The sequence below is a fragment of the Ictidomys tridecemlineatus genome, chromosome 11 (assembly GCF_052094955.1).
Source record: "Ictidomys tridecemlineatus isolate mIctTri1 chromosome 11, mIctTri1.hap1, whole genome shotgun sequence".
NCBI lineage: Eukaryota > Metazoa > Chordata > Mammalia > Rodentia > Sciuridae > Ictidomys > Ictidomys tridecemlineatus.
The window spans coordinates 6,479,224-6,506,210 of NC_135487.1; the positions used below are offsets into that span (position 1 = coordinate 6,479,224).

Below are 26,987 nucleotides of genomic sequence, written 5' to 3' on the forward strand. Positions count from 1 at the left end.
AGTTCTGATTGCATGTCTTGACACTCTCACTTGCAGACACCCTGGCCTTTTGTTTCTTGGACGTGCAGAGTTTCTTCCCACCTCAAGGCTCTTATGCTTCCTCCTCATAGCCATTCTTTCCCATCATGCTTAACTCTTCTTCCAAATCTGATCTCATATACTACTCTTCTTGCCCATGCATACCCCAGGTCAACTCTCACTGTACATACATATGGGGGGGGGGATTGAGCCCAGGGCACTTAACCACCGAACTACACTCCTAGCCTTTTTTATTTTGAGACTGGGACTCGCTAAGTTGCTCCTTCACTAAATTGCTGAGACTGGCCTCAGGATTCCTCAACTTGGAATCCTCCTGCCTTAGCCTCTTGTGTTTCTGGGATTACCAGCCTGCCCTAGTTTTAATAATGATAACCTGTAATTATCTGTGTACTTGTTTGTTTGATTCTTTCATGAGAATGTAAATTTACCTAGAATAAGTACTTGATCTTTGTCACTTGACCAGTTGTCTCTTCACACAGACCCCAGAAGAGTGGTTTTTACATGGTAAAATGCGAAAGAGTCCTCTGGGGATTGTGAACACAGACTGCTAGGTGCACCCCTAGAGTTTCTGATTCACTAGGTCTGGGGTGAAACCTGATAATTTGCATCTCTGATAAATTCCAAGTGATACTCATGCCCAGCAGGTAGCTTTGAGAATCATTAACCTGGAATTGGAGTTGACAATCATTTTATGTAAAAGGCTACAGATAATACTATCTTAAGATTTGGGGCTGAGGATGTGGCTCAAGTGGTAGCGGCCCGGGTTCGATTCTCAGCACCACATACCAATAAAGATGTTGTGTCCGCCAGTAACTAAAAAATAAATATTAAAATTTTCTCTCTTTCTCTCTCTCCCTCTCTCACTCTCTCTTAAAAAAAAAAAAAAAAGATTTGCAGGCTATGTGGTTTCCTTCACAGCTATTCACCTCCATCTTGATAGCACAAAAGCAGCCATGGACAATCAGTAAAAGAACAGGGGTGGCTGTGTCTCAGCAGGATTGCTCACAAAAGCAACCCACTGTATGTAGCCCAAAGGCCATGGTTTGCTGACCCCTGTGCTAGAAGATAGTCACTTTTGAGAACTGTTGATCTAGTTAAGATCAACATATGGGCTGGGGATGTGGCTCAGGGGCTGGGGATGTGGCTCAAGTGGTAATGTGCTAGCCTGGCATGCGCGGGGCGCTGGGTTTGATCCTCAGCATCACATAAAAATAAAATAAAGATGTTTTGTCCACCAAAAACTGAAAAATAAATATTAAAAAATTCTCTCTCTCTCTTCTCTCTTTTTTTTTTTAAAGAGAGGCGAGAGAGAATTTTTAATATTTATTTTCTAGTTCTTGGTGGACACAACATCTTTGTTTTTGTTTTTTTTTTTTTAAAGAGAGAGAGAGAGGAGAGAGAGAGAGAACTTTTTTTTAATATTTATTTTTCACTTCTCGGCGGACACAACATCTTTGTTTGTATGTGGTGCTGAGGATCGAACCCGGGCCACACGCATGCCAGGCAAGCGTGCTACCGCTTGAGCCACATCCCCAGCCCCCTCTTCTCTCTATCTTAAAAAAAATGAATTAAATTAAATATGGACAGTGGTTATCTCTTAAAAAAAAAAAAAAGATCAACACATGACTCTGTTTCTGATCTGGAAAACAAATAGGTGATAGATGCTTCAGTAGCAAACACATCATAGCCTGGCCTTATGAAGTTGACAGAGTCGTAGAGTAGACAGGCAGAGAGCCACACCAGGAGTCAATCTACCACTTTGTGACAATGAGGGGAAAATACAGGGTGCTCTGAAAGGTCATAACAGTTGCCTCTGAGAATGAAAGGATCGTTCCCTTGCTCCCAGCTGAGGATTCTTTAGTTGCACTGAGAGGGGAAAATCAGAAGAAAACTTCTTTTAACTTACAGTTTTGCATGCATCCCTGTCCATCCCTCCTGTTGGTGGCCACACTTTTCTTGGTCTTCTCTTAGCCCAGCCTTAGTTCCCTGCACTCTGTACCTTCTCAGGACTTACTGTATGTTTACCCCCTTCTCCCTTACACCATCAGTTTATTAGTCTTAAAAAAGCCTCATGTCCCTTGTGAACTGCTATTCTGACTCTCTGTTCCTTCTCAGAGAGATACTCCTTGAGAAGTCTTGGGGTTGACTGTTCCCAGTTGGTTCACCTCCCAGGCTGTTCTTTTTTTTCCTATCTCCATTCTAGCTTGAACTCACATATCCAGACATTTGTTCCCTCCTCCCCATTGAAGCCACTCTTATCAGGACCACCAAAGATCTCTCTCTTTACAAATATCAGGGTGTTTTCTCAGTACTGACCTTACTAAATCAATCCCCCACCCCCAACAGAGTTGCCTACTCTTTACTTCCTGGGACACTTTCCTCTCTAGGCTTTTTATTTTCTTTCCACCTCACTAGCTGGTTCCTTCTAGATCTTTATCCTTTCTGCCAGATAATTCCAGGCATCCAGTGGCTTTACCTTCTATTTTTACACTGATGATGATAGAAATAATAACTTCTGTGTATTGAGCATGTGTTGTGGTTAACACATGCATGATTTGAATTCTCACAACACCCCTCTTCCAAGATGGGTGGTATTATTCCCATTTTACATGTTTTCCAGAGTTAACCAACTACTAATTGGGAAGCCAGGTCCCATCCCAGGAATCATTCTGTTGCAACCCTCTGTGCTGAGCTCTAGATGCAGGCACACAACCAAGATCTGACATCCAGATGGCCAGCAGGCGCCTCACATCTGAACTGTCTAAACCAGAACAACTAGCTCAGGCCAGAAATTCAAGTCATCCTTAGTTTCTCCTTTTTTCTCGTACCCCATGATCAAATCCCCAGAGGTTCCCCTTTCCTGTGCCTACAGAACATAGCCCAGCTCCTTTCTCTTTTCACCACCTTTGCTGTTTTCACCCCAGAGGAGGCAACTTCCCTTTAGCATTGTTCTCCTTCCATAGTTCTTCCCACGCCCTATAGATAGCGGTGTGTTTTTAAAGCATAAACTAGCTAACCCAGTGATTCCCTTAGAATAAAGTCCATCATTCTCAACTGAGCCTAGACTATCGTCCATAACTCAGTTGCTGCCTAACTTTCAACTGTGTCTCCTTCCCTTTCCTTTCTCTGCTACTCCACTCATACAGGTTTCTTGCTTTACCTTAAATACCCTGTGCTGCTCTCCATCTCAGGACTTTTACTCTTGCTGTTAGTGTTAATTTGATTGAAATATCTGCCCCTGAGAGACCTCTTAAGTGTTTGCTTAAACAGTTTCTAACCGCCTATCTAAGTCTTCTTCCTATTCCTTTTTCTCCCTATTATTCCCTAGTGTCTGCCCCCTCCCTTTTTTTTTCAGAGTATTTCTCTCTACTAAAATTGTAATGCATACCTTGTTTATATTTATCACTTCTCCCTCCTTCATGTATAGAACCTTTGCCCATTGACCTCTGTATTCTTAGCATCAGGCATGCAGTAGGGACATAAAAGGTATTTTTTAATGAATGGATGGATGAATGTTTGTAAGAATAATGCTCTGGATTGCCTGGTTTAAAATTCCATTTCCATCACTTAGTAAGTATAATGTCTAGAAAGTTATTCAATTTCTGTTTTTGCCTCTTTGTCCCCCACATTTTTTATTGGTGTATTATAGTTGTATATAATGGTGTAGAAAGTTGTTCATTTTCTTTAAGCCTTTTTCTTTCCCTTTGACATGAGACTAACCAATAGTATAATTTTCATAGTTACAGAAGTAAGATCAGAATAATCCATGTCAAATTTAAAGAACAGTTTCTGGTACAGCTGGTTGAGATATTGCATGCATGTAATCTCAGCAGCTCAGGAGGCTGAGGCAGGAGGATCACAGGTTCAAAGCCAGCCTTAGCATCTTTACGAGGTCCTGTCTCAAAATTTAAAAAAAGGGGGGGGGGTGAGGATGTGGCTCAGTGGTTAATGCCCCTGGTTCATTCCCTGGTACTAAAATAAAGAAAGAAGGAGGGGAAGAGAGGAAAAAAAAAAAAAGGAAGGGAAGGAGGGAGAAAAACCAAAGAAGGAAGAAAGGAAAAAAGAAAAGCTAAGCTCCTGGCACAAAATAGGCTTATAAATGAGGGTTGGTGGATAGAAGAGAACATTGCAGAAGAGAAAAGAGCTAGTAGTGTGCTTTTGTAAAATAGGGAATATTTTGAACTAGTTATGACTTTTTAAAAAATATTTTTTAGTTATAGGTGGACACAATATCTTTATTTTATATTTATGTGGTGCTGAGGATCGAACCCAGTGCCTTACGCATGCTAGGCGAGTGCTCTACCTCTGAGCCACAACCCCAGCCCCAAGTTAGGACTTTTTATAAACATAAATGACCTCTGAAAATATTCTCCCTCCCTCCCTCCTTTCTTTCCTTGCTTTCTTTTTAGTATGCTTTCCATAATTGTCTTGATTTAATTGGGGGTGGGTGGAAGGAGCAGGTGGCTAGAGATTGAACCCAGGGCCTTGTGCATACTAGGCAAGCACTCTTCCACTGGGCCACATTCCTAACAATTATCCTAATTTTCACCATAAGATAAATAATACTATCTGAACCTATTTGTTCTTGGAAAATGCAATACTGATTGAATTTTTCTGGTGACGTACAAAACCACCTTGTTGAAAATTCATAAGCAGTCTGCTTTGGGGAAGGAGCTCAGATCAAGAAATGCTGTTGATATTTGAACTACTGATTACAGATCAAAATGTAGTTGGGGGCTGCTGTTGTAGTTCAATGGTAGAGTGCTTGCCTTATATGTGTGAGGCACTGGGTTTGATCCTCGGCACCACATGAACAACAAATAAAATTAAGATATTGTTCATCTACAACTAAAAAGTTGTTTTAAAAAAAATGTAGTTAGTTTTTTGGTGCAAGGGCAATGGCAAATCTGTTTATGTCAATTTTCCTGCTTCATTAAAGCACTACCAGAGCCTTTAGGGAAGGGAGTCTAAGAATTTTGTCTTGATTGGTAGTTTAATGAGCTTATAAACTTATTCTTGAAGAAATCTTCAGAATATTAACATTTTTTTCCAACTGGTGATTTTTCAGTAAACCAGCAGTCTTTTTCTTTTTGCTGAAGACTCCCAGGTATATGTAGTTCTTTTTTTAATATTTATTTTTTAGTTGTAGGTGGACATACAATATCTTTATTTCATTTTAATGTGGTGCTGAGGATCGAACCCAGTGCTTCACACGTGTTAGGCGAGCACTCTAGCACTGAGCCACAACCCCAGCCCTATATAGTTGTTTTTAAAGGGAAAATAATTCCCCCTCCCCAACTTCTTCTTCTTCTTCTTCTTCTTCTTATTATTATTAAATATCTCTACTTTATTTTTATTATTTATTTATTTATTATATGGTGCCGAGGATCTGAAAATATTCAGGAAAAAGGAAAGGAGGGAGGGAGGGAGAATATTTTCAGAGGTCATTTATGCCTCACAAGTGCGAAGCAAGTACTCTACCGCTGAGCTATAACCCCAGCTCCTATTATTATTATTTTAATATTTATTTTTTAGTTATAGTTGGACACGATACCTTTATTTTATTTATTTATTTTTATATGGTGCTGAGGGCCTTGCACGTGCTAAGTGCGTGCTCTACTGCTGAACCACAACCCCCAACATATTATTTATTTTGAAATATTTCAAACCTACAGAGAAGCTGAAAAAAATAGGACAATGCAACCTTATTATTTGTGGGTTTTTTTCTGACTCACTGGAAAGTTGCAGATATCATGATAATTGATCCCTAAGTGCTTCCATGTGTATGTCCTAAAATCAGTGATGTTCACTTAATATCATTATCCTGTCCAAAAATTTAATTAAACTATTGTGCAAATAGTTTAATTTCAAATCTCCTTATTTAAAAAATACAAATGTTAGGGGTGTGTGTATTTGTGTACCTTTTAATCCAAGATCTACTCAAGGTTTATGTTGAAATTGGTTATGGCATTTTAAAATCCTTTATTACATTGGTGTTTTTAAGAATCTAGGCCACATTCTGATTTATATGATTGTTGCCCTGAGGTTAGATCTAGGTTGAACATTTTTGCTAAGAATACTATGAAGTTGATGTTGTGTACTTCATGTGGCATCACATCATTAGACAGTTACTGCTAATGTTGAAATTTAACACATTTGGTTTCCAGCTCTCTTCATTGTAAATGTATCATTTCCTATATTAATAATAGGTATCTGGGAGTGGACTTTGAATTGTATCAATATTCTGTTTCCTGTACACCTTTCACTCCATTATTTTAGCACTCATTAATGATCCTTGCCTGAGTCTGTTTCTGAGTCTGGGGTTGCAGTATGGTGATTTCCCAGTTGTACCTTCTGCATTTATTAGCTGGCTTTTATATATATATATATATTTTTTTTTTTAAGAAGATATTTCCATTTTTTCCTCCTTTTCAGTATTCAGTATTATTGTAAACTAATGGATTCTTCCTGTACTCAATGTGCTGTTTTCTTTTTTTGTTGTTATGACTTACTGGCCAGTAGGAGTCTGTGTCCAATTGAAATGACCCCAGGGGTCATTGAGCTATTCCATCTTTTCTGGCACAAGATATTCTAGGCTCACCTTATACTTTCTTACCATACACCAAACTGGGAATCTACCATTTCCTCTTGGAGCCCAAATTTCTTTTAGTGAGAAATGATAATTTAAATAAAAAGATCTGGGTGCATGATATGCTTAGAAAATAACTTTGAAAATATTGCCCCCTGGTACACACTTGTAATCCCAGCAACTGGGGAGCCTGAGTCAGGAGGACCATAATTTCAAGGTCAGCATGGGCAACCTGTCTCAAAATAAAAAACAAAAAGGGCTGGGATGTGTAGCTCGGTGGTAGAGTGCTTCCTTCCCTTTTCTTTCCTTTCCTTCTGCCTCTCTCTCTCCCACCTGACAAATGACCACAGCCTTAGAGAATGTTGTTGTTAGTTTGTTTTTGGCACAGGGTATTAAATCCAAGGCCACTTAACCACAGAGCCACATCCTCAGCTCTTTTTTTGTGTTTTATTTAGAGGCAGGATCTCACTGAGCTGCTTAGGGCCTTGCTAAGTTGCTGAGGCTGGCTTTGAACTTATGGTCCTCCTGCCTCAGGCTCTGGAGCCACTGGGATTACAGGTGTGCTCCACCGAGCCTGGAAGCCTTGGAGAATGTTTGTATCCATGGTGTTGCCATCAGGAGCTCCTTCTGCAGTGGAGTTTGTTAAGGAGGCTTTCTGCAGCACTCCAGTTGTGGAACCTTGACGTGTGCCTTGGAGAGCTCTGTGTGATGGAGCAGCCCAGGACTGTCTTATGACAGCCTGTGATTGGGGTCACTCCTGGGGAACCAAAGGAAGCAGGAAGCCAGTTACAGATCTCAAGACACCACATTTATTCTGCAATTTAATGTTTCATGAAGTGAAGGATATCGCCTTTCTTAATCCTGTTTGTTTTCACTGGAATTTAAAGTTCTTTTTTTTTAATAGCACCCAGATTTAAAGTGTTATTTTTTTTTTACATTGACACCCCAAGGGACATTTTTAGGCAGTTTCCCCCTAATTTATCCCCATCATGAAGTTTTAATAGCTCAGATACACAGTTCATGTACTGTTTGCATTTATGCCTTACACATAAAACGAATGAGATTGTTTTCATTGCCCAGAACTGTTTCTTTGTCCGTTTTGAGCTGATAGTACTCTTATTGAAAATGCACAGAGTAGATGTAGAAACAGAGGATAAATCTGATTTGTTTTAATGATCCATTTTATAGTATAAGAGCATATTTTAAAGTGTCTTTTTCTGAACAACAATGTAATCTGTCAATTATTTCAGTCCAGCAGTGAGCTTTTGGTCATTTGAAGGGGACACTTATCCCATCACTACAAAGATAGTAATTTTTCATATGCATGAAGCTTCAAGGCTAAATTCTAGTTGTCTACCCTTTTAAATAGGAAACTGGAACTTTTGATAATAATTATTCTTTTCCAAAATTATCTTTCTCTAGAATTCCTTGATGGTACTATATTATTTGAATGTATTTTAATATATAAGGGACACATGCATTTTTTCCCCCTCAAAATCTCTCCTTTTTTCTACCTCAAGCCCAAATAAAGAACTCCTGAGTCCTTGGGGAAATAGAAATAGAGGCGCTGCAGTTAATTTTACTTTTTTGCATTATGCATTGCAGACTATGATATATAATTTGTCATTCTCTTGCCATCCCCCCCATCCCCAAGCATTTCTCTGTAGGTCTTTTTATTATTGTTTCCTGCCTGTCTCTCTCTCTCTCTCTCTCTCTCTCTGTCTGTCTCTCTCTCTCTCTCATTTAATCATTGTCCTTTGCTTTCTTTACATCCTCCAGTATTCCTTGCATTTCTGTGTTCCTTTCCTCTTCCTTCCTTCCTTCCTTACTCTCCTACATGTTGTCTCCTTTCTTTTCATTCAGGACTATGAGAGTAAATTGCAGGCCTTGCAGAAGCAAGTTGAGACCCGTTCCCTGGCTGCAGAAACTACTGAAGAGGAAGAAGAGGAAGAAGAAGGTGAAATATAGAGACTGAAACCTTCTCTTATGTCTTTTGGATCTGTATTATCACATTAATCTCTTATTTGTTATGAATACTGGGTTCCTCAAAATTGACCCACCATTTGTTGACCTTATACTGAACCAATATAAAGGTGATTTATAAGATGCTCAGTGCTGAGAACACAGGCTGTGATCTTTGGAGTAAAGGTGAGGCTGATAGTGTTTTATAGCTTCACAAGGTTTTTGAGCAGTCTTCACATAAATCTTTTGGGATGTTTACATATATTATCTCATGTTATTGTACAAACAAAGTTCATATAATCAAGTAAATACCGAGCTTACTCATTGTTAAGATAATTAATTTACTAGATTCCTAACTGAAGACTTTGGAATGTATCCGTACTTTTTTGCCATTACCAGCTAGCTTAGTTAAGTTTTCCAGAATTTCTTGGCTGAATTCAGTCTCTCATTGTTAGTTATTGCCTTATAATAAAGTCTTTATTTTTAAATATCTAAGTGAAACATAACTCTTTTCCCTATATTAGAAAAGAACTTCATCTGCATTCTTTTGTTTAGTGTATATACCTAGAATATAGTAGACACTGATTAAATTTTTACTAAATAGATATTTTCTAGTTCATTTTATACCTGAGACTGTATTTTTACAAGAGCTGGAGGGACATTAATAGAAAAATGTTTTTCTTGGCTTTCTGAAAAAAAAATCTCAACTTTTTAAAGTTTTCTACTGTTAAATTTATACCTTTAAGTCCTCTGTGTCCACCTGCCACTAATTTATTCCTCTTCTGAGATAAGAGGCAATACTGTGTAGTAGACAAGTGCATGTGCTCTGCACCCAGATAGTGTAGGTCCAGTCCCAGCTCCACAGGTTGTGTGACCTAACAGTCCCCTGCCTCTGTTCCCTCATCTACTAAGTGGGGTTGGCAACAGTACCTCCTATTCAGGAATTTATCATTTGTTATACCAGGGATCAGGGACTTTTAAAAAAAATATAGCATCACATTAGGATATATTTTAAAATGAGAGAAAATTTTATTTATTTGATGTGCTGTTTCAGATTTTTTTAAAATTCTGCTTTTATAATATCAACAGAATTTAGTAAGCTTTACTAAAAAGAAAAGCAAAAGCAATTTAATGAATAGAAACTGGAAAATAGCTTGATCACCAAGATAAAGTAGAGAACGGATATAATTTCTTACAGCTGTGAGATGACCATCAAATGTGCTTCCTTTGCTCTTTCAGTACCTTGGACGCAGCATGAGTTTGAGTTGGCCCAGTGGGCCTTCCGGAAGTGGAAGTCTCACCAGTTTACTTCCTTAAGGGACTTACTCTGGGGCAATGCCGTCTACCTTAAGGAGGCCAATGCCATCAGTGTGGAATTGAAGAAGAAGGTACGCAGGGTGGCAGGAACACTGTGGTCTGGAGGCAGAGCTGAGCCTGTGTGTGTTCATTTGGACATCACCTCGAACTAACCTTACCTTTGGGGGAGCTCAGCTTCTTTCTGCATTCCTTTGTTTAGTGTATATACCTAGAATATCGTAGACAGTGATTAAATTTTTACTAAATAAAATTTCATAGAAATAGATATTTTCTAGTTCATTTTATACCTGAGACTGTATTTTTGACAAGAGCTGGAGAGACATTAATAGAAAAATGTTTTTCTTGGCTTTCTGAAAAAAATCTCAACTTTTTTTAGTTTTCTACTGTTAAATTTGTACCTTTAAGTCCTGTATGTCCACTGCCACTAATTTATTCCTCTTCTGAGATAAGAGGCAATACTATGTAGTAGACAAGTGCATGTGCTCTGCACCCAGATAGTGTAGGTCCAGTCCCAGCTCCACAGGTTGTATGACCTAACAGTCCCCTGCCTCTGTTCCCTCATCTACTAAGTGGGGTTGGCAGCAGTACCTGCCATTTGAGGATTTATGAGGGAATCAAAGAATGGATACATATCAAGCACTAAAAGTCATGCCTGAACGTGGTAAAAGATGTTATTGTAATTATTACCAAAATTTTACACCAAATCTTAGATTTATCCTTTTGTATGTCCCACTGTTTAATAGTCTCTTGTCTGGTAAGATTATAGCCAGAGACCACATTAAACATTAGGAAGGCACATAGATGGCCTGTCTTTGGGAAAAGTCATTGTCTGCCTCTAGGGCTCTATTCTGCTTCCGCAAACTGTGATATCATTTTCTTCTCAATCTTGGAAGCCCTACTCATTTTATAATTACTTATTAACCACTGTTCTCCTTAAGTAGACTAACTAAAGTCAGGAACTCCCTCCCCTACCCTTATTTCAATGTCTAGAATTCATTAGTTTTTATTGGTGAAAATACAGGGTGGTAACAAGAAATAAATTACATACCAATTGTGGTGATAAATGCCTATAATCATATATATACCAGTTGTGGTGATAAATGCCTATAATCCCAGCTATTCAGAGGTGAGGTTCTACTCATGAGGATGGCAAGTTCAAGGACAGCCTCTGACTTAGGGTCTCACTAAGTTGTTGAGGGTCTCAAAATAAAAAATAAAAGGGCCAGGGATGTAGTTCAGTGGTGAAGTGCTCTGGGTTCAATCCCTGGTACCAAATAAATAAACAAATAGAGGCTAGCTCAGTGGTAGAGCACTTGCCTAGCATGTCTGAAGCTTTGGGTTCAATCCCCAGAACTGCAGAAATAAAGTGCGGTAGGTGCTTTTCGTTCATCATACCATTGTGTATGTGTGTGCTACCTCAGCTTCCCAAGGTACTGGGATTACAGGTCTTTGCCACAGCACCTGGCTGCCATAGTAAATACTTCTCAGAGTAGTAGTCATATAGTCTTCTGAATTTAAAATTGAAATACCTTGATGTGTTCCATCAGCTCTTGTTAGTGAAGGACTGGATGTATTCTTGGTCCATCTTTTGGTCTCTGTATAAGTTCCACAGAAGTCTTCATTTAATCAAGCGAAGTAGACTTACTGCAACCTTAGTTTATATTTGCAAGGCTGGGGAAACAAACTTTGTAAATAGGCTCATTTGAAACTAGGATTATTTCCTATGTTTAACATACAGGCAGCTTTTTCTTCTTCTTCTTTTTCTTTTGCAGATAGTCCATAGCACATACTATAGGTTTCACCTTTTTTCCCATGGGGTATAATTATATTGTCTTGTCTCTGAAGTTTACCTGCTGAAATGTAATGGTTTTCACATTTGTCCATGGTTTATTCTTTCCATTCAGGTACAATTTCAGTTTGTTCTGCTGACTGACACACTGTATTCCCCTTTGCCTCCCGAATTACTTCCCACTGAAGTGGATAAAACTCATGAGGAGAGACCTTTTCCTCGTACAGTGGTGGCAGTAGAAGTTCAGGATCTGAAGAATGGAGCAACACATTATTGGTCTTTGGAGAAACTCAAGTATGCACACACTCAAAAGCTGCTTATTTTATTTAGGGAATAATAATTGCTCAAGTGGACTCCCTCATGTTTTCATTTGAGGATGTGGTTGCTTTCTTTCCTGTGCTTTCCAAATGCTGTTGCTGGCCTATGATATTGCTAACCATCCATTACCTTCTAAGTGAATGAATCATAACACTCCTCAGATATCTGATATTTAAATTTACCCTCCATAGTATCTTTTCTGTCCTGGACTTCATGGTAATGATTAATAAAAACAAAGTTATAATCTAGCTTCCTTTACATTTAATATGGTGAGATAATTCCCACTGAATGTATTTGAGATGTCACATACCACGGAACATTTCCCCTGTGATGGTTGACTCTCTGTAGGTTAGGTGGCCATTCTTGAATTTTGATGGCTTCTCTGTAGACTCAGACTTCTTAGATACTGAGGATTTTGGTTTCAGTACTTCTGGCTTTCCTTTTTCTTTTTTTTTTTTTCTTTCTTTCTTTTTTTTTTTTTTTTTTTTGTGGTGCTAGGGATTGAACCCAGGGCCTTGTACATGTAAAGCAAGTACTCTACCAATTGAGCTATATACCCAGCCCTCATTTTTTAAAATATTTATTTAATTTTTTAGTTGTAGTTGGACACAATACCTTCATCTATTTTTATGTGGTGCTGAGGATCAAACCCAGGGCGCTCGCATGCTAGGCAAGTGCTCTACCGCTGAGCCACAACCCTAGCCCTCATTTGTTTTTAATAACATTAAATTATGGGAACAGGGGCTGGGGTTGTAGCTCATGGTAGAGTGCTTGCCTAGCATGTTCGAGGCTCTGGGTTCAATCCTCAGCATCACATAAAAATAAATAAATAAAATAAAGGCATTGTATCCAACTACACCTAAAAAATAATATTTTTTAAAAAATTATGGGAACAGCTTTTTAAAAAAATTTTTTTCTTCTTTTCTTTCTTCCTTTTTTTTTTTTTTTGTCTTTGTTTTTTGGTTTTAATATTGGAAATTGAGGAATTGAACCCAGAGGAACTTAACCCCTGAGCAACATCCCCAGCTCTTTTTATATTTTATTTAGAGATAAGATCTCAATAAGTTGCTTAGGGTATCACTAAATTGCTGATGCTGGCTTTGAACTTGCAATCCTCCTGCCTCAGCCTCCCGAGCTACTAAGATTACAGATGTGCAACACAATGCCTGGTTTAAAAACAAACTCTTGCCAGGCATGGTAGCTCATGCCTGTTAGTCCTAACCACTTGGGAGGCTGAGATAGGAATATTGCAAGTTTCAGGCCAATCTCAGCAATTTATTTATTTATTTTTAAATTTTTTAAAAAATATTTTTTTAGTTGTAGATGGACACAATATCTTTCTTTATTTTTACGTGGTGCTGAGGATCAAACCCAGTGCCTCATTACATGTGAGGTAAGTGCTCAACCACTGTGCTACAACCCCAGCCCCATCTCAGCAATTTAGCGAGGTCCTAAGCAACTTAGTGAGACTCTGTCTCAATATAAAAAATAAAAAAGGCTAGGGACATACTTAGTGGTTAAGCACCCCTGGGTTCAATCCCCAGTACCAGGGGGAAAAAAAAAACCTTGCATGTAAGATGCTTCCAAAACAAAAATTTAATGGAAGCTCATAATATTAACTCAGTGTCCTTCATGTTTGCTAAATAGGCAGAGGCTGGATTTGATGCGTGAGATGTATGATAGGGCTGGTGAGATGGTCTCTAATGCCCAAGATGACAGTGAAGCTACGATGACTGGCAGTGATCCATTCTATGATCGATTCCACTGGTTCAAACTTGTGGGAAGGTATGTGATGATTTTATTGGTTTCTTTTTAAATAATGAATACTTCTATTTTAATTTAAAAATCTCAGTTGATATTACAGAAGGTTAAAAGGAAAACAGGAATAAAAGAGCCTCATTTTATCCTCTCATAACCACCGTGTCATTTGGTATACTTCCCTTCAGCATTTTTAAACATGCATATTCTTTTGATTCTCAAACTTTTGAAAGTGTTTGACAGTCTTCTTTGGTTCTCAGCTTATTTACAGAATGTTTTGCAATTAATTAAGATAAATTGATTAAGATATATTAAGTTATATTGTACAACTTAAAATCATTGTCTTAGCCGACTGCAATGTCTTCATAATCTGAGAAGTCATAAAGCAGTTCATCTCACTTTTGTCATTGCCAAGGGCGAATTAATTGCATATCTTTGTAGTCCTCTTGAGTCTCTTTTGCATATACATTATATTCAACATTTTATGAAAACAAATATTGCCTCTGTGAGTCTATATTGAGTCGTTTAGAGGTTTAGAAATTTTAAAGCAGGAAATTTATATTTTGTGCTATTTTTAGAATTAGGATTGTTTTTCAATTGCAAAAGTAGTCTGTTTTATGTAAAAATCTGTTGCTGAAGTAAGAGTATTTGGTAGAAATGAAGGAAGTCTTCTCCACTCCACTCCGATAGTAGACAAGCTTTTTTAAAGAGATGAATTGGCCAAAAACGTCTTACCCAAGCAAAGCACTTGCTGTTCTGGCATGTACTATTTCATCCATTTTTTTCCTTCTGTTTCAAGAACACGTTAGCATTTAAATAAACATTTAAATTCGTATTATTTCACCTTAATGTTGAGTAGCTCCTTTGAGGCCAAGATGCTGCTGGTCTTTCTGTGTGAACTGGAGAATGTAAATATTTGCTAGCACAGTATTCACCTAGGTTGGTCTACTCATGGGTTTCCTTTGCTTTTCTTATTCTAAGGATCCATCTTTGTAGAATTTTTCAACCTGCCCTTTTGTTCCCTTTCACCTGATCCAGATGATTTATGCTTATTTTATGCTTTTGCTTTTCTATTTGCTTTTATTGTGTTGATTCCCCAGTAGACTCTGTCCTGTTGGCACCTATCGCTTCTTGTTTAACCAACTATTCCTCTCTCCCTGGCTGTGTCAATCGGCGTCTTACCTGGTGTCTAGCTCCCCCATTTTCCACGGCTGTGTGAATGAGCGCCTTGCCGACCGCACACCCTCCCCCACTTTTTCCACGGCCGATTCCGACATCACTGAGCTGGCTGACGAGCAGCAAGATGAGATGGAGGATTTTGATGATGAGGCATTCGTGGATGACACCGGCTCTGACGCAGGGACGGAGGAGGGATCAGATCTCTTCAGTGACGGGCATGACCCGTTTTACGACCGGTCCCCTTGGTTCATTTTAGTGGGAAGGTTGGTGAGGTTATTGTGAGAAAGGCAAAAAGGGACCAGCTCTTGTTATAAAGACCTCTTTGTTCAATTTTGGATAATACTGACTTAGTCAGTTTAATTCATGAATAGGCTCAGTCGCAAGTCTGCCAATGTTTAGAGTCCCATAGATGCAAATCTGGCTAGAGAGCTCAGGCATTATTTGTGAGCATTCTATCTCCTTAATACAGCATACAGCAATATATGACGACTATGTGGAGGGATGCTTATCTTAAATTCAGAACAATCATTTTATTTTGAAGGAGGAAATCTCAAAGTAGAAAGTAAGGCTAAGAATCAAAGGTAATGAATTCACAAATGATACTGTGGACTATGCTTCCTTCTTAAAGGAATGTGACTGAGGAGGCATGTGGGGTTATATGGGAAAGAACACACCAAGTCCAAGGTTAGGCTGAAGAATTTGTGGTACTACAGGAATCAGAAGACTAAAGTGGAACTGAGTACTGTTAGGTTCATTTTTTTGCTTAGTCTACTGAGTCCTAAAATGAATCAAGAAAACTTCATGTCTACAGTGGCTGCCTTTTTTATACCCAGTTTCACTGAATGCATCTATAGGCCTTTGGCTTCTGCTGGAATTTTACCTATCAGCTTTATAATGATGAATCTCAGAAAACTATCTGTTGACACCACCAACAAATGAATATTTGTTCATTTAGACATAAAACTGCATTATTTATCAAAACTTATGTTGAGTTGAGTTCACCAAATTGAGGCATTGTCTTTAGCTCTCAGTCCGTGCATCCCTCTGTCAGTGATATAGAACTCTGTGCATAAATTCCCGACACTGGTGTCTTTTTCCACATCAAGTCTTCACGATGAAATGATAATTACAAGTTTGACAGTAGAGAAATCACTGGATTAACTAAAAAGTATGTTCGGGTTTTAAAATATAAAATTTAACTTCATGGCTGAACCCTTTAAAAATAAGGGAATTGTTTCACTGTTAAGTGGTAAACACAAGTTATCTAAACATTGATGTCCAGCAAGTCTCCTGACCCATTGGACAAAGGTGTTACCTACCAGGTGGAAGTTTCATAACTATTGTAGAAGATAATGGAAAGGGAAGAAAGAAAGGCTTTTTGATAAAAATGAAAACATCAGTTACAGATTTGAGTCATAATATTGGACAGTCTCTGGACTTTATAATAGAGAAGGGGCATTATAAGTTGTTTCTCCATGAATAAACACAATGGGATTATATACCCATGGATATTGTTTTCTACTGGTATGTCACCTGGAACAGATACTTAGAATCTCAGAAAAGCTGATTTATACCAAAAGTGAGAAAAATGTATACAGATAATGGGATAATAATGCTTTCGTTTACCCTGTGGCTCTCTGTATCCTTCAGCACATATCCATCCTATTCCAAGAGAGTTGGAAGTTAGAAACTAGTTTCTACCCATGAACTTGGCCTCAATGAACAAAGCCAGTTGCACAGCTTTAAAGCTGTTTGCTTGTGTTCTACACCACTGTACTGTGAGGAGTGGACAGTTTTAGGAGAAATGGCCTGGTCAGGAGAAGTCTTCTCTCTACTTAATACAAGCTATTTAAATTGAGGCCTGTTGGATTTTCACATATAAAATGAGTTGGTAGGAAAGAGTCTTGCCAGTCTTTCATCTTTCATATTGTGTTATCTATACTGGCAAAATGAATATCCTGGTTAAGATTTCTACTTAGAAGCGTTTGTATTTTTAATCAGTTGTTTAGAAAACTGAAGTCAGAATCCTACTTAATGTGGATATTAACTGGGTTAAAGATATGTACATTATTTTCTTTCTAGTTTTATATTTCATATCAGATATAAAATATAAGTGTAAGGCAGTCAACTCTTAATTTGATTTTTATGTAAATATTTGTGATACTATGGCTCAGGAATTGACTTTACATTTGTTTGAGTTTCCAGATTCTTAGACCTAACTTTGCCTTGCCAGAAAGAGACAGGGGGACGTGGGGTGTTGCACACTGGTAGAACATATTCTTACCACCAAAAAAAAAAAAAGGAAAAGACTGGGGGGGTGGGGGTGTGTGTGTGAAAAATCAGTCAGTAAAATGAAGGATAGCTCTCATTTTTGCCTTCAGTTATTCTCCTCTGCAAAGAAAATGTATAACAGTGTTGTTTAGTAGTCATTGGATGTGTAAGAGGAGTACCTTTTTTCCTGTTTTTGTGATTCATAGGATCAGTTTTCCTCTATTGGCACATAATTATAAATACAATTCACTTCTGAAAATTTTCATTTTTCTAACTGGTCTAGGTGGCACATGCCTGTAAGCCCAGTGGCTTGGGAGGCTGAGGCAGGAGGATTGTGAGTTCAAAGTCAGCCTCAATGAGGAGCTAAGTAACTCAGTGAGACCCTGTTTCTAAATAAAATACAGAAAAGGGCTGGGCATGTGGCTCAGTGGCTAAGTGCCTGAGTTCAATCCCTGGTTACCACCCCCCCACCCCGAAAAAAAAACCATTTTCTTATGAAATTCCATTTATAGATTTGTTTCTTGGCTGTGGCTACCTCTGATGAATCTTTATATCAAAATTAAAAGAGCTTGTCCCTTTAGCTATTCTCTTGGCATGCTGGGATGTTACGAACCATCCATCATAACTTGGGATGAAATACAAAATATGTAAGCTAGTCTTCCGGGTTGAAAATGGGCAAAGATGATTATTCTGTGGCCTCTCTAAGTACCTAACAAACATTCTTTCTGTATCACCATAATTATACTGATTTTTCTTATCTTTATGTTGACAAATTTGTTTCTGTTTTCGATGTAACTTCACAGAACTTTCTCGTAATACATATTTTATAACTTTTCTCCTCCCTGTTCTTCAGTCTGCTAGGTCAAAGTATAAGGACTTTCAGAAAAGCAGAGTAATTATAAAAATTCCAGTTTAAAAAACTTGAAAGGAGAAGTTTTATACGGCACTGATTTGGGCCATGGGTTGTGTCCTGTTAACATGACAAGGGCTGTTAGTGAGTGTGCATTTCCGTGTCAGAACTGATGCCCATGTTCCTATCACAGAATTATAGATTCTCTTTTCTGAAAAGGAACATCTACAATAATGTCTTCAATGCTTCCACATTTGGAATAGCCATTGCCATAGGCACGAAGGAAATTCTGCTCTTTAATGTGAGCTCCAATCTTACTTTATTGTGATGTGTCCATAAAATACAATTAGCTATACTAAAAAACGGTGGCCCCTGTTTTGAATAGCTATGTTTAAGGTGACAGATTAAGTATAGTTAGGGATCAAACATGTTATATATAATTAATATCCATCATAAATTCGATTTTGAAAAAATTAAACCAATATGAAGTTGAATTGCTTTGCCTCTCTGCCTCTTGAGAGTTCTCATTTTTCTGAGAAACTTTCTACTTTTACTTAAAGGTAGATGACATATCACTTTGCTGTTCTTTTATATATGTAGATAGATGTTCACTCACTAGATACTTATTGAGTATATTTACCTTATACCCAGCCCTCTTCAGACAGTAGTAAGGAAAGCAAATGGTTCCTATCATCACAGACTTAGAGTCTGGTAGGTGATAGAGACACTTAAGCAATCACACAAATGTAAATTTTACCAGTGATTAAAGAATTGTGTGTATTGCTCAGATCATATAGCATTGGGGTCCTGTTATTAAAAAAAAAAAAAAAAAAAGGTGTTTAAAATAAGACCCAAAGATGTTAAGTCAAAGGCACGAGTCGGACAGTGAGTGCAGAGCGGCCTCCAGGTGGCCCCACCTGGCATGTGTGTAGTGGCTCTTAATGTCTTCCATGTTGGAGGTGCCATCAAGAGAGGAAGTTGTTATGTATGGTGATTCAGAAGTGAGAGGATCAGTTTGGTTCCATATGCCAAATTCTTAGTCTTCTAGACTCTCCTAGAAGTTGGTGCTTGATGGTCTTGTTTGTAATCCTTTTTAGATGCATTTTCATTCCTAAATTTATGCATAGCAAAGCTTTAACCTTCTATCTCAGCATTGCCCCCTCTCCTGCTTTGGAGCAGACTGAAAGGGAAGTAGACATCATGATCTGATTTAATGTTCATTTGCAGTTATTTTTGTTTTCTTTCATATTTCATTTATATTCTTAAACTTTAATTAACATTTGTTCTTCTGTTATGTTGTCTGTTTTCATTATTTTGAGTTGAAATCCCAAGTATCTGTCCACTCTTTCATCCTTCTAGCTTTGTTGTAAAAACAGCAGGAAAAGCAGCAGACAGGCACATGTGTCACGTTCCATTGTGTTTGATTTCCTGATGCAAATGTTTATTCTTTGTCTTTTGTCTTATGTTCAAAGAGCAACATATACCAAGTGGGAAGACAGGAGTAACTATAGGAACTAGATTCTATTTCCCTTCTACTGATTAGAAAAAACACTCAGTTTTTATTGCCTTTTTTTTTTTTAAATCAATAGCTACAAAATAAAGAGAAGAAAAAAAGAGTGGTGATGTGACAGAATTGGCTAGTTTGTTTGAAATATAAAGTGTTAGATCTGTAATTTACCTTTTATTTATGCATTTCTGACTTAGGTTTTGGACTCTAGGAGTAAAAGCAAACCCTGTAGGACCAGCTTTATGCTTCTCCCCTTAGCATGTATCTTGATGCCCATGTAGTCTATAAGCTTGCTACTCAGAAATTTCTGGCTGCACAGTCTTTGCCCACATGTGTCTGCCTCTCTTATCTTGTCAGTCACCTTACCTGAAGATAAAAGAGTCCTTAGAATAAACTAAAGACTCATAATACTGAGATTTGAAATTTATTTTAGTTATTAATCATATTTCAGTCACATTTCCCTGGTTTTTGTTTCCTGATTTCTGTTTTCTCTATCAGGAAACCTTAGAACTCTTGGTAATTCCTTATGTTTAAAGGTTAATTTCTTTAATGGGATTCTCACCCCACCAACAGTATTCACAGAGCAGTATCTTGGAAGTCTACTTCCAATTGCTACTCTTCTACCTACAGTGTAGTTTTTACAGAGAGTAATTTGAACTAGATTGGTTTTTGTCAGCACTTTGTCCAGTGTTTGAAATTTTTTCACGTGTCATCAGGGCTAAAAAGGCAGCTGGAGGCAGTTTGAGAGGATAGAACCAAGAAATGATCTTAAGATAAGGTGCAGAAGCCAGCTCAGGTTCAGGAAGCTACTCTCACTGAGGCTGAAAGCCAGCCTCTCCCTCTGTAGGTTGCTCTGATGTTTGTTTCCTGGTGTCTGTCTCTAGGGCATTTGTATACCTGAGCAATCTGCTGTATCCTGTGCCCCTGATTCACAGGGTGGCCATCGTCAGTGAGAAGGGGGAAGTGCGGGGATTTCTGCGCGTGGCTGTACAGGCCATTGCAGGTAGGTCACCAACTCTGCAGTAAAGGCTGTGATTTCTTGCCTGGAGACAGAGGTGGCTCTATATGGGCCTTGCTTCAGTCAAACCCAAATAGTGATATGTTTATCCATTATGAAGGCCTTACTTCCTTTCTAGCTCTTGTCCCCACATATCATAAATAGATTTTGTGGGCTGGGGTTGTGGCTCAGTGGTAGAGGCTCGCCTAGCACGAGCGAGGTCCTGGGTTCAATTCTTAGCATCACATAAAAATAAATAAATAAAATAAAGGTATCAACTACAACTAAAAAAATAAATTTAAAAAAATAGATTTTGTTTGGTCTACTACTACTTCGGAATATTGGCGTAAAAAGATTTTCTTTAACTTGAAGATAAGCTCTTGGAATGACTTTAAGTTATTGACATTTTAAATAATGTATCTTAGCTGGTTCAGAAGTGATGAAAGATTTTTAGAACTTTTTCTTATCTAAATTTTCTTTCAGGATACTTCTAGTAGACATTTCTTTGGCTGCTATTTTGCAGCACATGGACCACTTTTCACTTTTCCGTAATCCAGCTGACATTCTGAGGAAAGAATGTGGCCCTTTCCTGTATTTTTCTGTCTTAACTTCTAAATGCCTTGCCTTAGTGACTGTCACTTCAGTCTTTTTCCCATGGAAACCTGTCACACAATCACCAATATTGAGTTTGTAGAGGTCTCCTTCACAAGTGCAGTGTAATATTTTCAAATATTTGTTTTATGTTATTGAACACAATCTTGCCAACATGGGAAAAGGGTTAGTATTTCTAAGTGTGATATTTAAACCATCTCAGTGATAAAACTGATTCTTTACTAAGTAGTCTCACTTGAGCTAAGTGTGGTAAATCTACATGAGTCAAGTTGGAAACAGCCAACTTGACTCATGTAGATTATTATTTTAGAGTCATTTGTCCTTATGCAAAAGGACTGTCTTGTTTGTTTTATAATCCAGTAGGAGTTACATCTCCTCTCCCCATGTATTGTCTCATTTGATCCTTGCTGATGTTTTTCCACTTAGCGGATGAAGAAGCTCCTGATTATGGCTCTGGAATTCGACAATCTGGAACAGCTAAAATATCTTTTGATAACGAGTACTTTAATCAGGTGAGAAACCTTTGGAAAGAAGAAACACCTTGAGGGAAGAGAGGAAGTAGATGATTTTATCAGGAAAATGTCCCTCATTGGAGACCAGTTTTCCTGCCTAGAACTAAAAGTATAGGAGGCTGATTACCCCTGAGTTGCTAGACATAGACATATATGGTCTATGTCTAACAACTACAGAGACCTGGCGTTTGTATTACTGTAGTATTGCCTTTTCTTAGACAGTTCTTAATCCATATAGTTTTCCAGTCATTATTTGTTGGGTATATAGACATAAGAAAGAAAATAGGAAAATGTGTTTTTTCTATGTTCTCATATACACTCACCCCCACCCCCTGCTGCCTTGCTTTCAGAGTGACTTTTCTTCAGTCGCAATGACTCGTTCTGGTCTATCCTTGGAGGAGCTGAGGATTGTGGAAGGACAGGGTCAGAGTTCTGAGGTCATCACTCCTCCAGAAGAAATCAGTCGAACGAATGACTTGGGTACGTAGACAGAGTTTACTATGATTGGGACTTGTCTACGAGGGAAAAATATGGGACATAGTTGCTTTCATCAACTAGTAATGGAAAGAACTCCCTCTTCTTCACATTATTTGACCCATGTGTGTGTTCCCTTGACCCTCTTTAGATTTGAAATCAAGCACTTTGTTGGATGGAAAGATGGTTATGGAAGGGTTTTCAGAAGAGATTGGCAATCATCTGAAACTGGGCAGTGCCTTCACTTTCCGAGTAACAGTGTTGCAGGCCAGTGGGATCCTTCCAGAGTATGCAGATATCTTCTGTCAGTTCAAGTAAGCCACCCTTTGTTCTGCCTATTTAGCCAGCTGTTAAGTGAGAAGATGTCCTCTAGTAGAGAGCTTTACACTCGTGGAGATATTAGTACTCTTGAGAAACTGTCTCCAAAGGAAAACACTTTGTTCACTCATAATGAGAGTGGAAATCAGAAACCTTCACTGGAATAATACAGGGTTCCTCATGGGGAGAAGTGAGTCATGTATCCTCCTGGACCATTCTGTTGTGAACTGTCCTCCTGTACCAAGAATGTAGAGTCTGATCCAGATAAGTGTACTTAGTGGTTTTAGTGTTCTTTTTTTTCTTTTTTTTTTTAATTTTTTTTTGGGGGGGATAGTTTTAGGTGGACAGAATGCCTTGATTTTATTTGCTTATTTTAATGTGGTGCTGAGGATCGAACCCAGTGCCTCATGCATGATAGGTAAGCACTCTACCACTGAGCTACAGCCCCAGCTGTTTTTAGTGTTCTTCATGATGAAATGTCTGTCTTCTTCTGCTTTTTTTTTTTTTTTTAAGAATTTAACCTTTATTTATTTATTTAAATATCCATTTTTATTTATTTATTTAAATATTTATTTTTTTAGTTGTAGTTGGACACAATACCTTCATTTTATTTATTTTTATTTGGTGCTGAGGTTTGAACCCAGGGCCTTGCATGTGCTAGGTGAGTGCTCTACCGCTGAGCCACAACCTCAGTCCCTATTTATTTTTATTTATTTATTTTTATGTGGTGCTGAGAATCGAATCCAGTACCTCACCTGTGCTAGGCAAGCGTTCTACAACTGAGCCACAACCCCAGCCCATGAAATGTATTCTTAATAAACAAGGATTAAATCAGTGAATTATCTCTAAAGAGGAGTAAACTATTATTGTATCAACTGAGAAAAGCCAGTGTGGAGAGAAGATTGTGGTTTCATTTCTCATTTACTCAGAATCTTTTTCTATCCTGTGACTTTCCGGAACTCTAGCCTATAGGTGCTTTCTTAAGACCTCCCAGGAAAACGCTTTGTGAATCTAAAGTTTTCATTCCTCTTAACATCATATATTTTTCAATATGGGCTGCTGTATAAGAAAATGAAGTCTGACCCATTCAAACCTCAAGCCCACAGTTTGTCGCTGGTACTACCCAAAGACTGCTTTAGAGTTCTGTTGTCCCTTGCCACTCAATATGGGCCCCAGCCTTCCTGGGCATCCTGATGATGGAGCTTGGATGCTCCAAGCTTGTGTGTTTCAGCCAAGTCTTGAATTAAATGTGATCACTACATAGTAAGCCACCAGTATCATTTGCTGAAACTCATGAAATACTATCCAGCCAGTTGATTTCAGCTATTTTGTGTGTTTTCACTAAGAGCCTCAAATTTAGGGTAGGATGGACATGGCTAAGATGAATCTGATTTGGGCAACTTTCACTGTTATTTTAATAAGAAAAAGTGATACATCTTATGAAACAGATCTGTTTGGTTAACGATTTCTGAAATGACAATAGGAATGTAGGAATATGTTGCCCTTTGTCCTCAAACCCAAAAGAGCAGCACCTCCACCTATATTAGCTCAGGAGTTGAGAGCATGTGGACTAGTGGTCTGAGAAGACTCAGTTTTTCTGGGCTTTCCTCATCTCTCCACTGGTCTGAGTAGGGAAGGTGCAGCTCTGCAGCAGTGGCTTGAGGTCCTGACTCAGCACTGGGACCCTGGATATCTGCAGCACCCACGATAGCAGATCAGGTCCACTGAAGCCCACAGAGGGCCTCTGGCAGGTATAATGTATGATCAGGAGAAGAAAAAAATGGAGGGGAGAATAAGAAAAGAAGGAGAGAGAGAGAGGAGTAATGAGAAGAAAGAAAATATAAGGATGCATGGAGTACTGGGAAAGCGTGGCATCAGTGATTTGGAGCAATTGTCAAGAGCACATTGCTACTCACACACTATGAACTAATTTGGAAGATAAGGAGTTCATCCTACTGGTCTCTCTGTCCCCCTATTCAAAGTATTTCCTTCCCCCTTCCCCTTTTTATTTTCTGAATGGGGTCAGGGAGTGTGTGTGTGTGTGTGTGTGTGTGTGTGTGCACTCGTGCACATGCATGCGCGCGCGCACACACACGTTGGGGATTAAACCCAGGACCTCAAACATGCTGAACACGCTGTCCCAGCCTGAGGGTCCTTCTGATGGATAGTTCTATGTGGCAATAAATCTGTGATAGGGATTCTTTAATTCTCTACTTTTAATTTCAGACTAAAAATTGGGAGACTAACAATAAAATCATCTTATTTATGAAGATAAATAAACATAGTCTGATGATTCAGCAAGTATTTTTGGAGTATTTTTCTTTGTGTTAAGCCCTATTTGCTGCCTTTTGGGAAAATAGACATATAAAAAGGAGTGAAATCAGGTTAAGGAAAAACAGTTCCTAGGAACAAAACACTGTCAGGGTAAGTCAGAAAAGACCTTCTGGAAGAGGTGATATTGGAATTTACTCTTATCTGAGTGTTAGAGACTCCCAGGCAGCTACACTATGTACAGACTTTCATATTACCTTATAGAAACTCAAGTCTGCCAATTTTTGCTACACAAAATGATCTCGTCATTTTTATTTTCAATAAGGGAACAGGAGTTTGTTGAACTCACTTCGCATTCTCTAATGCATTCTTGCGTATACATCCAGTTAAGTGGGTCAATTATCTTGGTCAGTTAATTTTTCATTCATTTTTTCAAATAAAATCTAAAATGTTATTTGTGTGATATTGGAAATTATTGTTTGTTTTCTGGTGCTGGAGATCAAACCCAGAGGCTGGCACATGATGGGCAAATGTTGTACCACTGAGCTCCATCACCAGCCCAGAAGATGATCTTGATAAGGGAATAAATGTAAATAATTTTTGCCCAGTTAAAGAATCTACTTAAGTAGGATGGCTCTTACCATAAGATCCATGTTGGACTTTTAAAACAGAGATCCTAATGAAACTGTTTAATACAATATTTGCTTGTTTTATCTTTTTATTAAGCTTCTTGCATCGCCATGATGAAGCATTCTCCACCGAACCCCTCAAAAATAATGGCAGAGGAAGTCCCCTGGGCTTTTATCATGTGCAGAATGTGAGTGATCTGACATTTTTGCCAAGCATATCCTGGGTTTGGGGTGCCTTGGCTTTACTGGCTGAGGAAGGATGCCAATGTGCAGCGATAATTGGAAGCATTGCTGTTGGCCCTGCTAATATTGCACTTAGATGAGAGAATGGACAATAGAGGGAGTGGCCAAAGTGGTGAGGCAGTCCTCAGGGAGGGAGCTGCCAGCCTCTTGTCTGCATTACAATGGTGGTGTGAGAGCTGGTCTACCAATGAGATCTTCTATCAGTTTGAATGCCCGAGTTGTTTTAAATTTCTGTCCTATAAAAATAAGCCTGTTTAATATCAGTTTTATTTAAGTTAATACATTGTCCTTAAAACCCATGTATATTTATATTATTTGGTTGCAAATAATGTAGAAGAAATTAAATATGTTCTGTGGTTAAATTAAGATTCTGTCTGTTTCCGTTTTATCGGATGTTGTGATTAACTCACTAGGGCCCCTTATAGCCTTCTTCACGGATGGAGTAAGAGGTCGCAAGTTCAAGGCAAGCCTGGAGAACTATGAGAGCAAGACCCTGTCTGAAAATAAAAAGGGTTAGGGATGTAGCTCAGTTGTAGAGCACCCCTGAGTACAATTCCAAGAAAACACACACACACACACCACAGAATGTGGCTCTAGCCTTCAGGATTTTCAATACTACAGGATGCTGCTTTGCTTTTTCTTGCTAACCATGTTCACTCTATAAAGGAAGAGAGGAAGACAACTCTAGGGGAAGAACAAATGAACACCAAATATACTTGTGTATATATGTGCGTATGCACACACCCATGCACATGCAATGCTCGGAAATAAACCCAACAGTACTCTACCATGAGCTACACACACAGCCCTTTTTTAAAATTTTGAGACAAAAATCTCACTAAGTAGACTAGGCTGGCCTGGAACCTTCCATCCTTCTGCATCAGCCTCCTGAGTTGCTGGGATTATAGGCATATGCTACTGCACCTAGCTCAAAATACAGTATTTTATTTTTATTTTTTAGATATTTATTTTTTAGCTTTAGGTGGACACGTTATCTTTATTTTATTTTTTTTTAATGTGGTGCTGAGGATTGAACCCAGTGCCTCACACATGCCAAATGAGCACACTACCACTTGAGCCACATCCCCAGCCCAAAATACACTATTTTATTTTTATATTTATACATATGAAAACATATTTGTGTGATAAATATTGATTGCCTGTTATGCATAGAATTGTGTTTGATATGTTTGGGGAATGCAGATGAGTCATATAGATGCCCCCCAAGGAGCATACAATTATGAGAGACTATATAAAATGCAGTAGTAGAACATGAAGATATGTGAGAAAAACATTTATTAAATGCAGTGAGAGTGAAGAAAGAAAATGTTTCTTCTGTATGCAAAGATATG

The 26,987-nt window shown here is 38.4% G+C and overlaps 1 protein-coding gene across 23 annotated transcripts in view; it reads left to right on the plus strand.

Moving 5' to 3' along the window:
- Kif1b (kinesin family member 1B) overlaps positions 1-26,987 on the plus strand; it is a 151,015-nt gene that overhangs the window by 91,406 nt on the left and 32,622 nt on the right. For 17 of the 23 annotated variants that reach the window (XM_078025246.1, XM_078025248.1, XM_078025254.1 and 14 more), the window contains 10 exons: positions 8,492-8,585; positions 9,830-9,978; positions 11,812-11,990; positions 13,662-13,799; positions 14,966-15,214; positions 20,464-20,582; positions 21,615-21,700; positions 22,051-22,180; positions 22,326-22,488; positions 25,490-25,580. In XM_078025246.1, coding sequence (XP_077881372.1) covers positions 8,492-8,585; positions 9,830-9,978; positions 11,812-11,990; positions 13,662-13,799; positions 14,966-15,214; positions 20,464-20,582; positions 21,615-21,700; positions 22,051-22,180; positions 22,326-22,488; positions 25,490-25,580 — 1,398 coding nt within the window. The remainder of the gene's footprint in view (positions 1-8,491; positions 8,586-9,829; positions 9,979-11,811; positions 11,991-13,661; positions 13,800-14,965; positions 15,215-20,463; positions 20,583-21,614; positions 21,701-22,050; positions 22,181-22,325; positions 22,489-25,489; positions 25,581-26,987) is intronic. The other 6 variants (XM_078025257.1, XM_078025259.1, XM_078025263.1 and 3 more) reach the window with 1 other exon arrangement.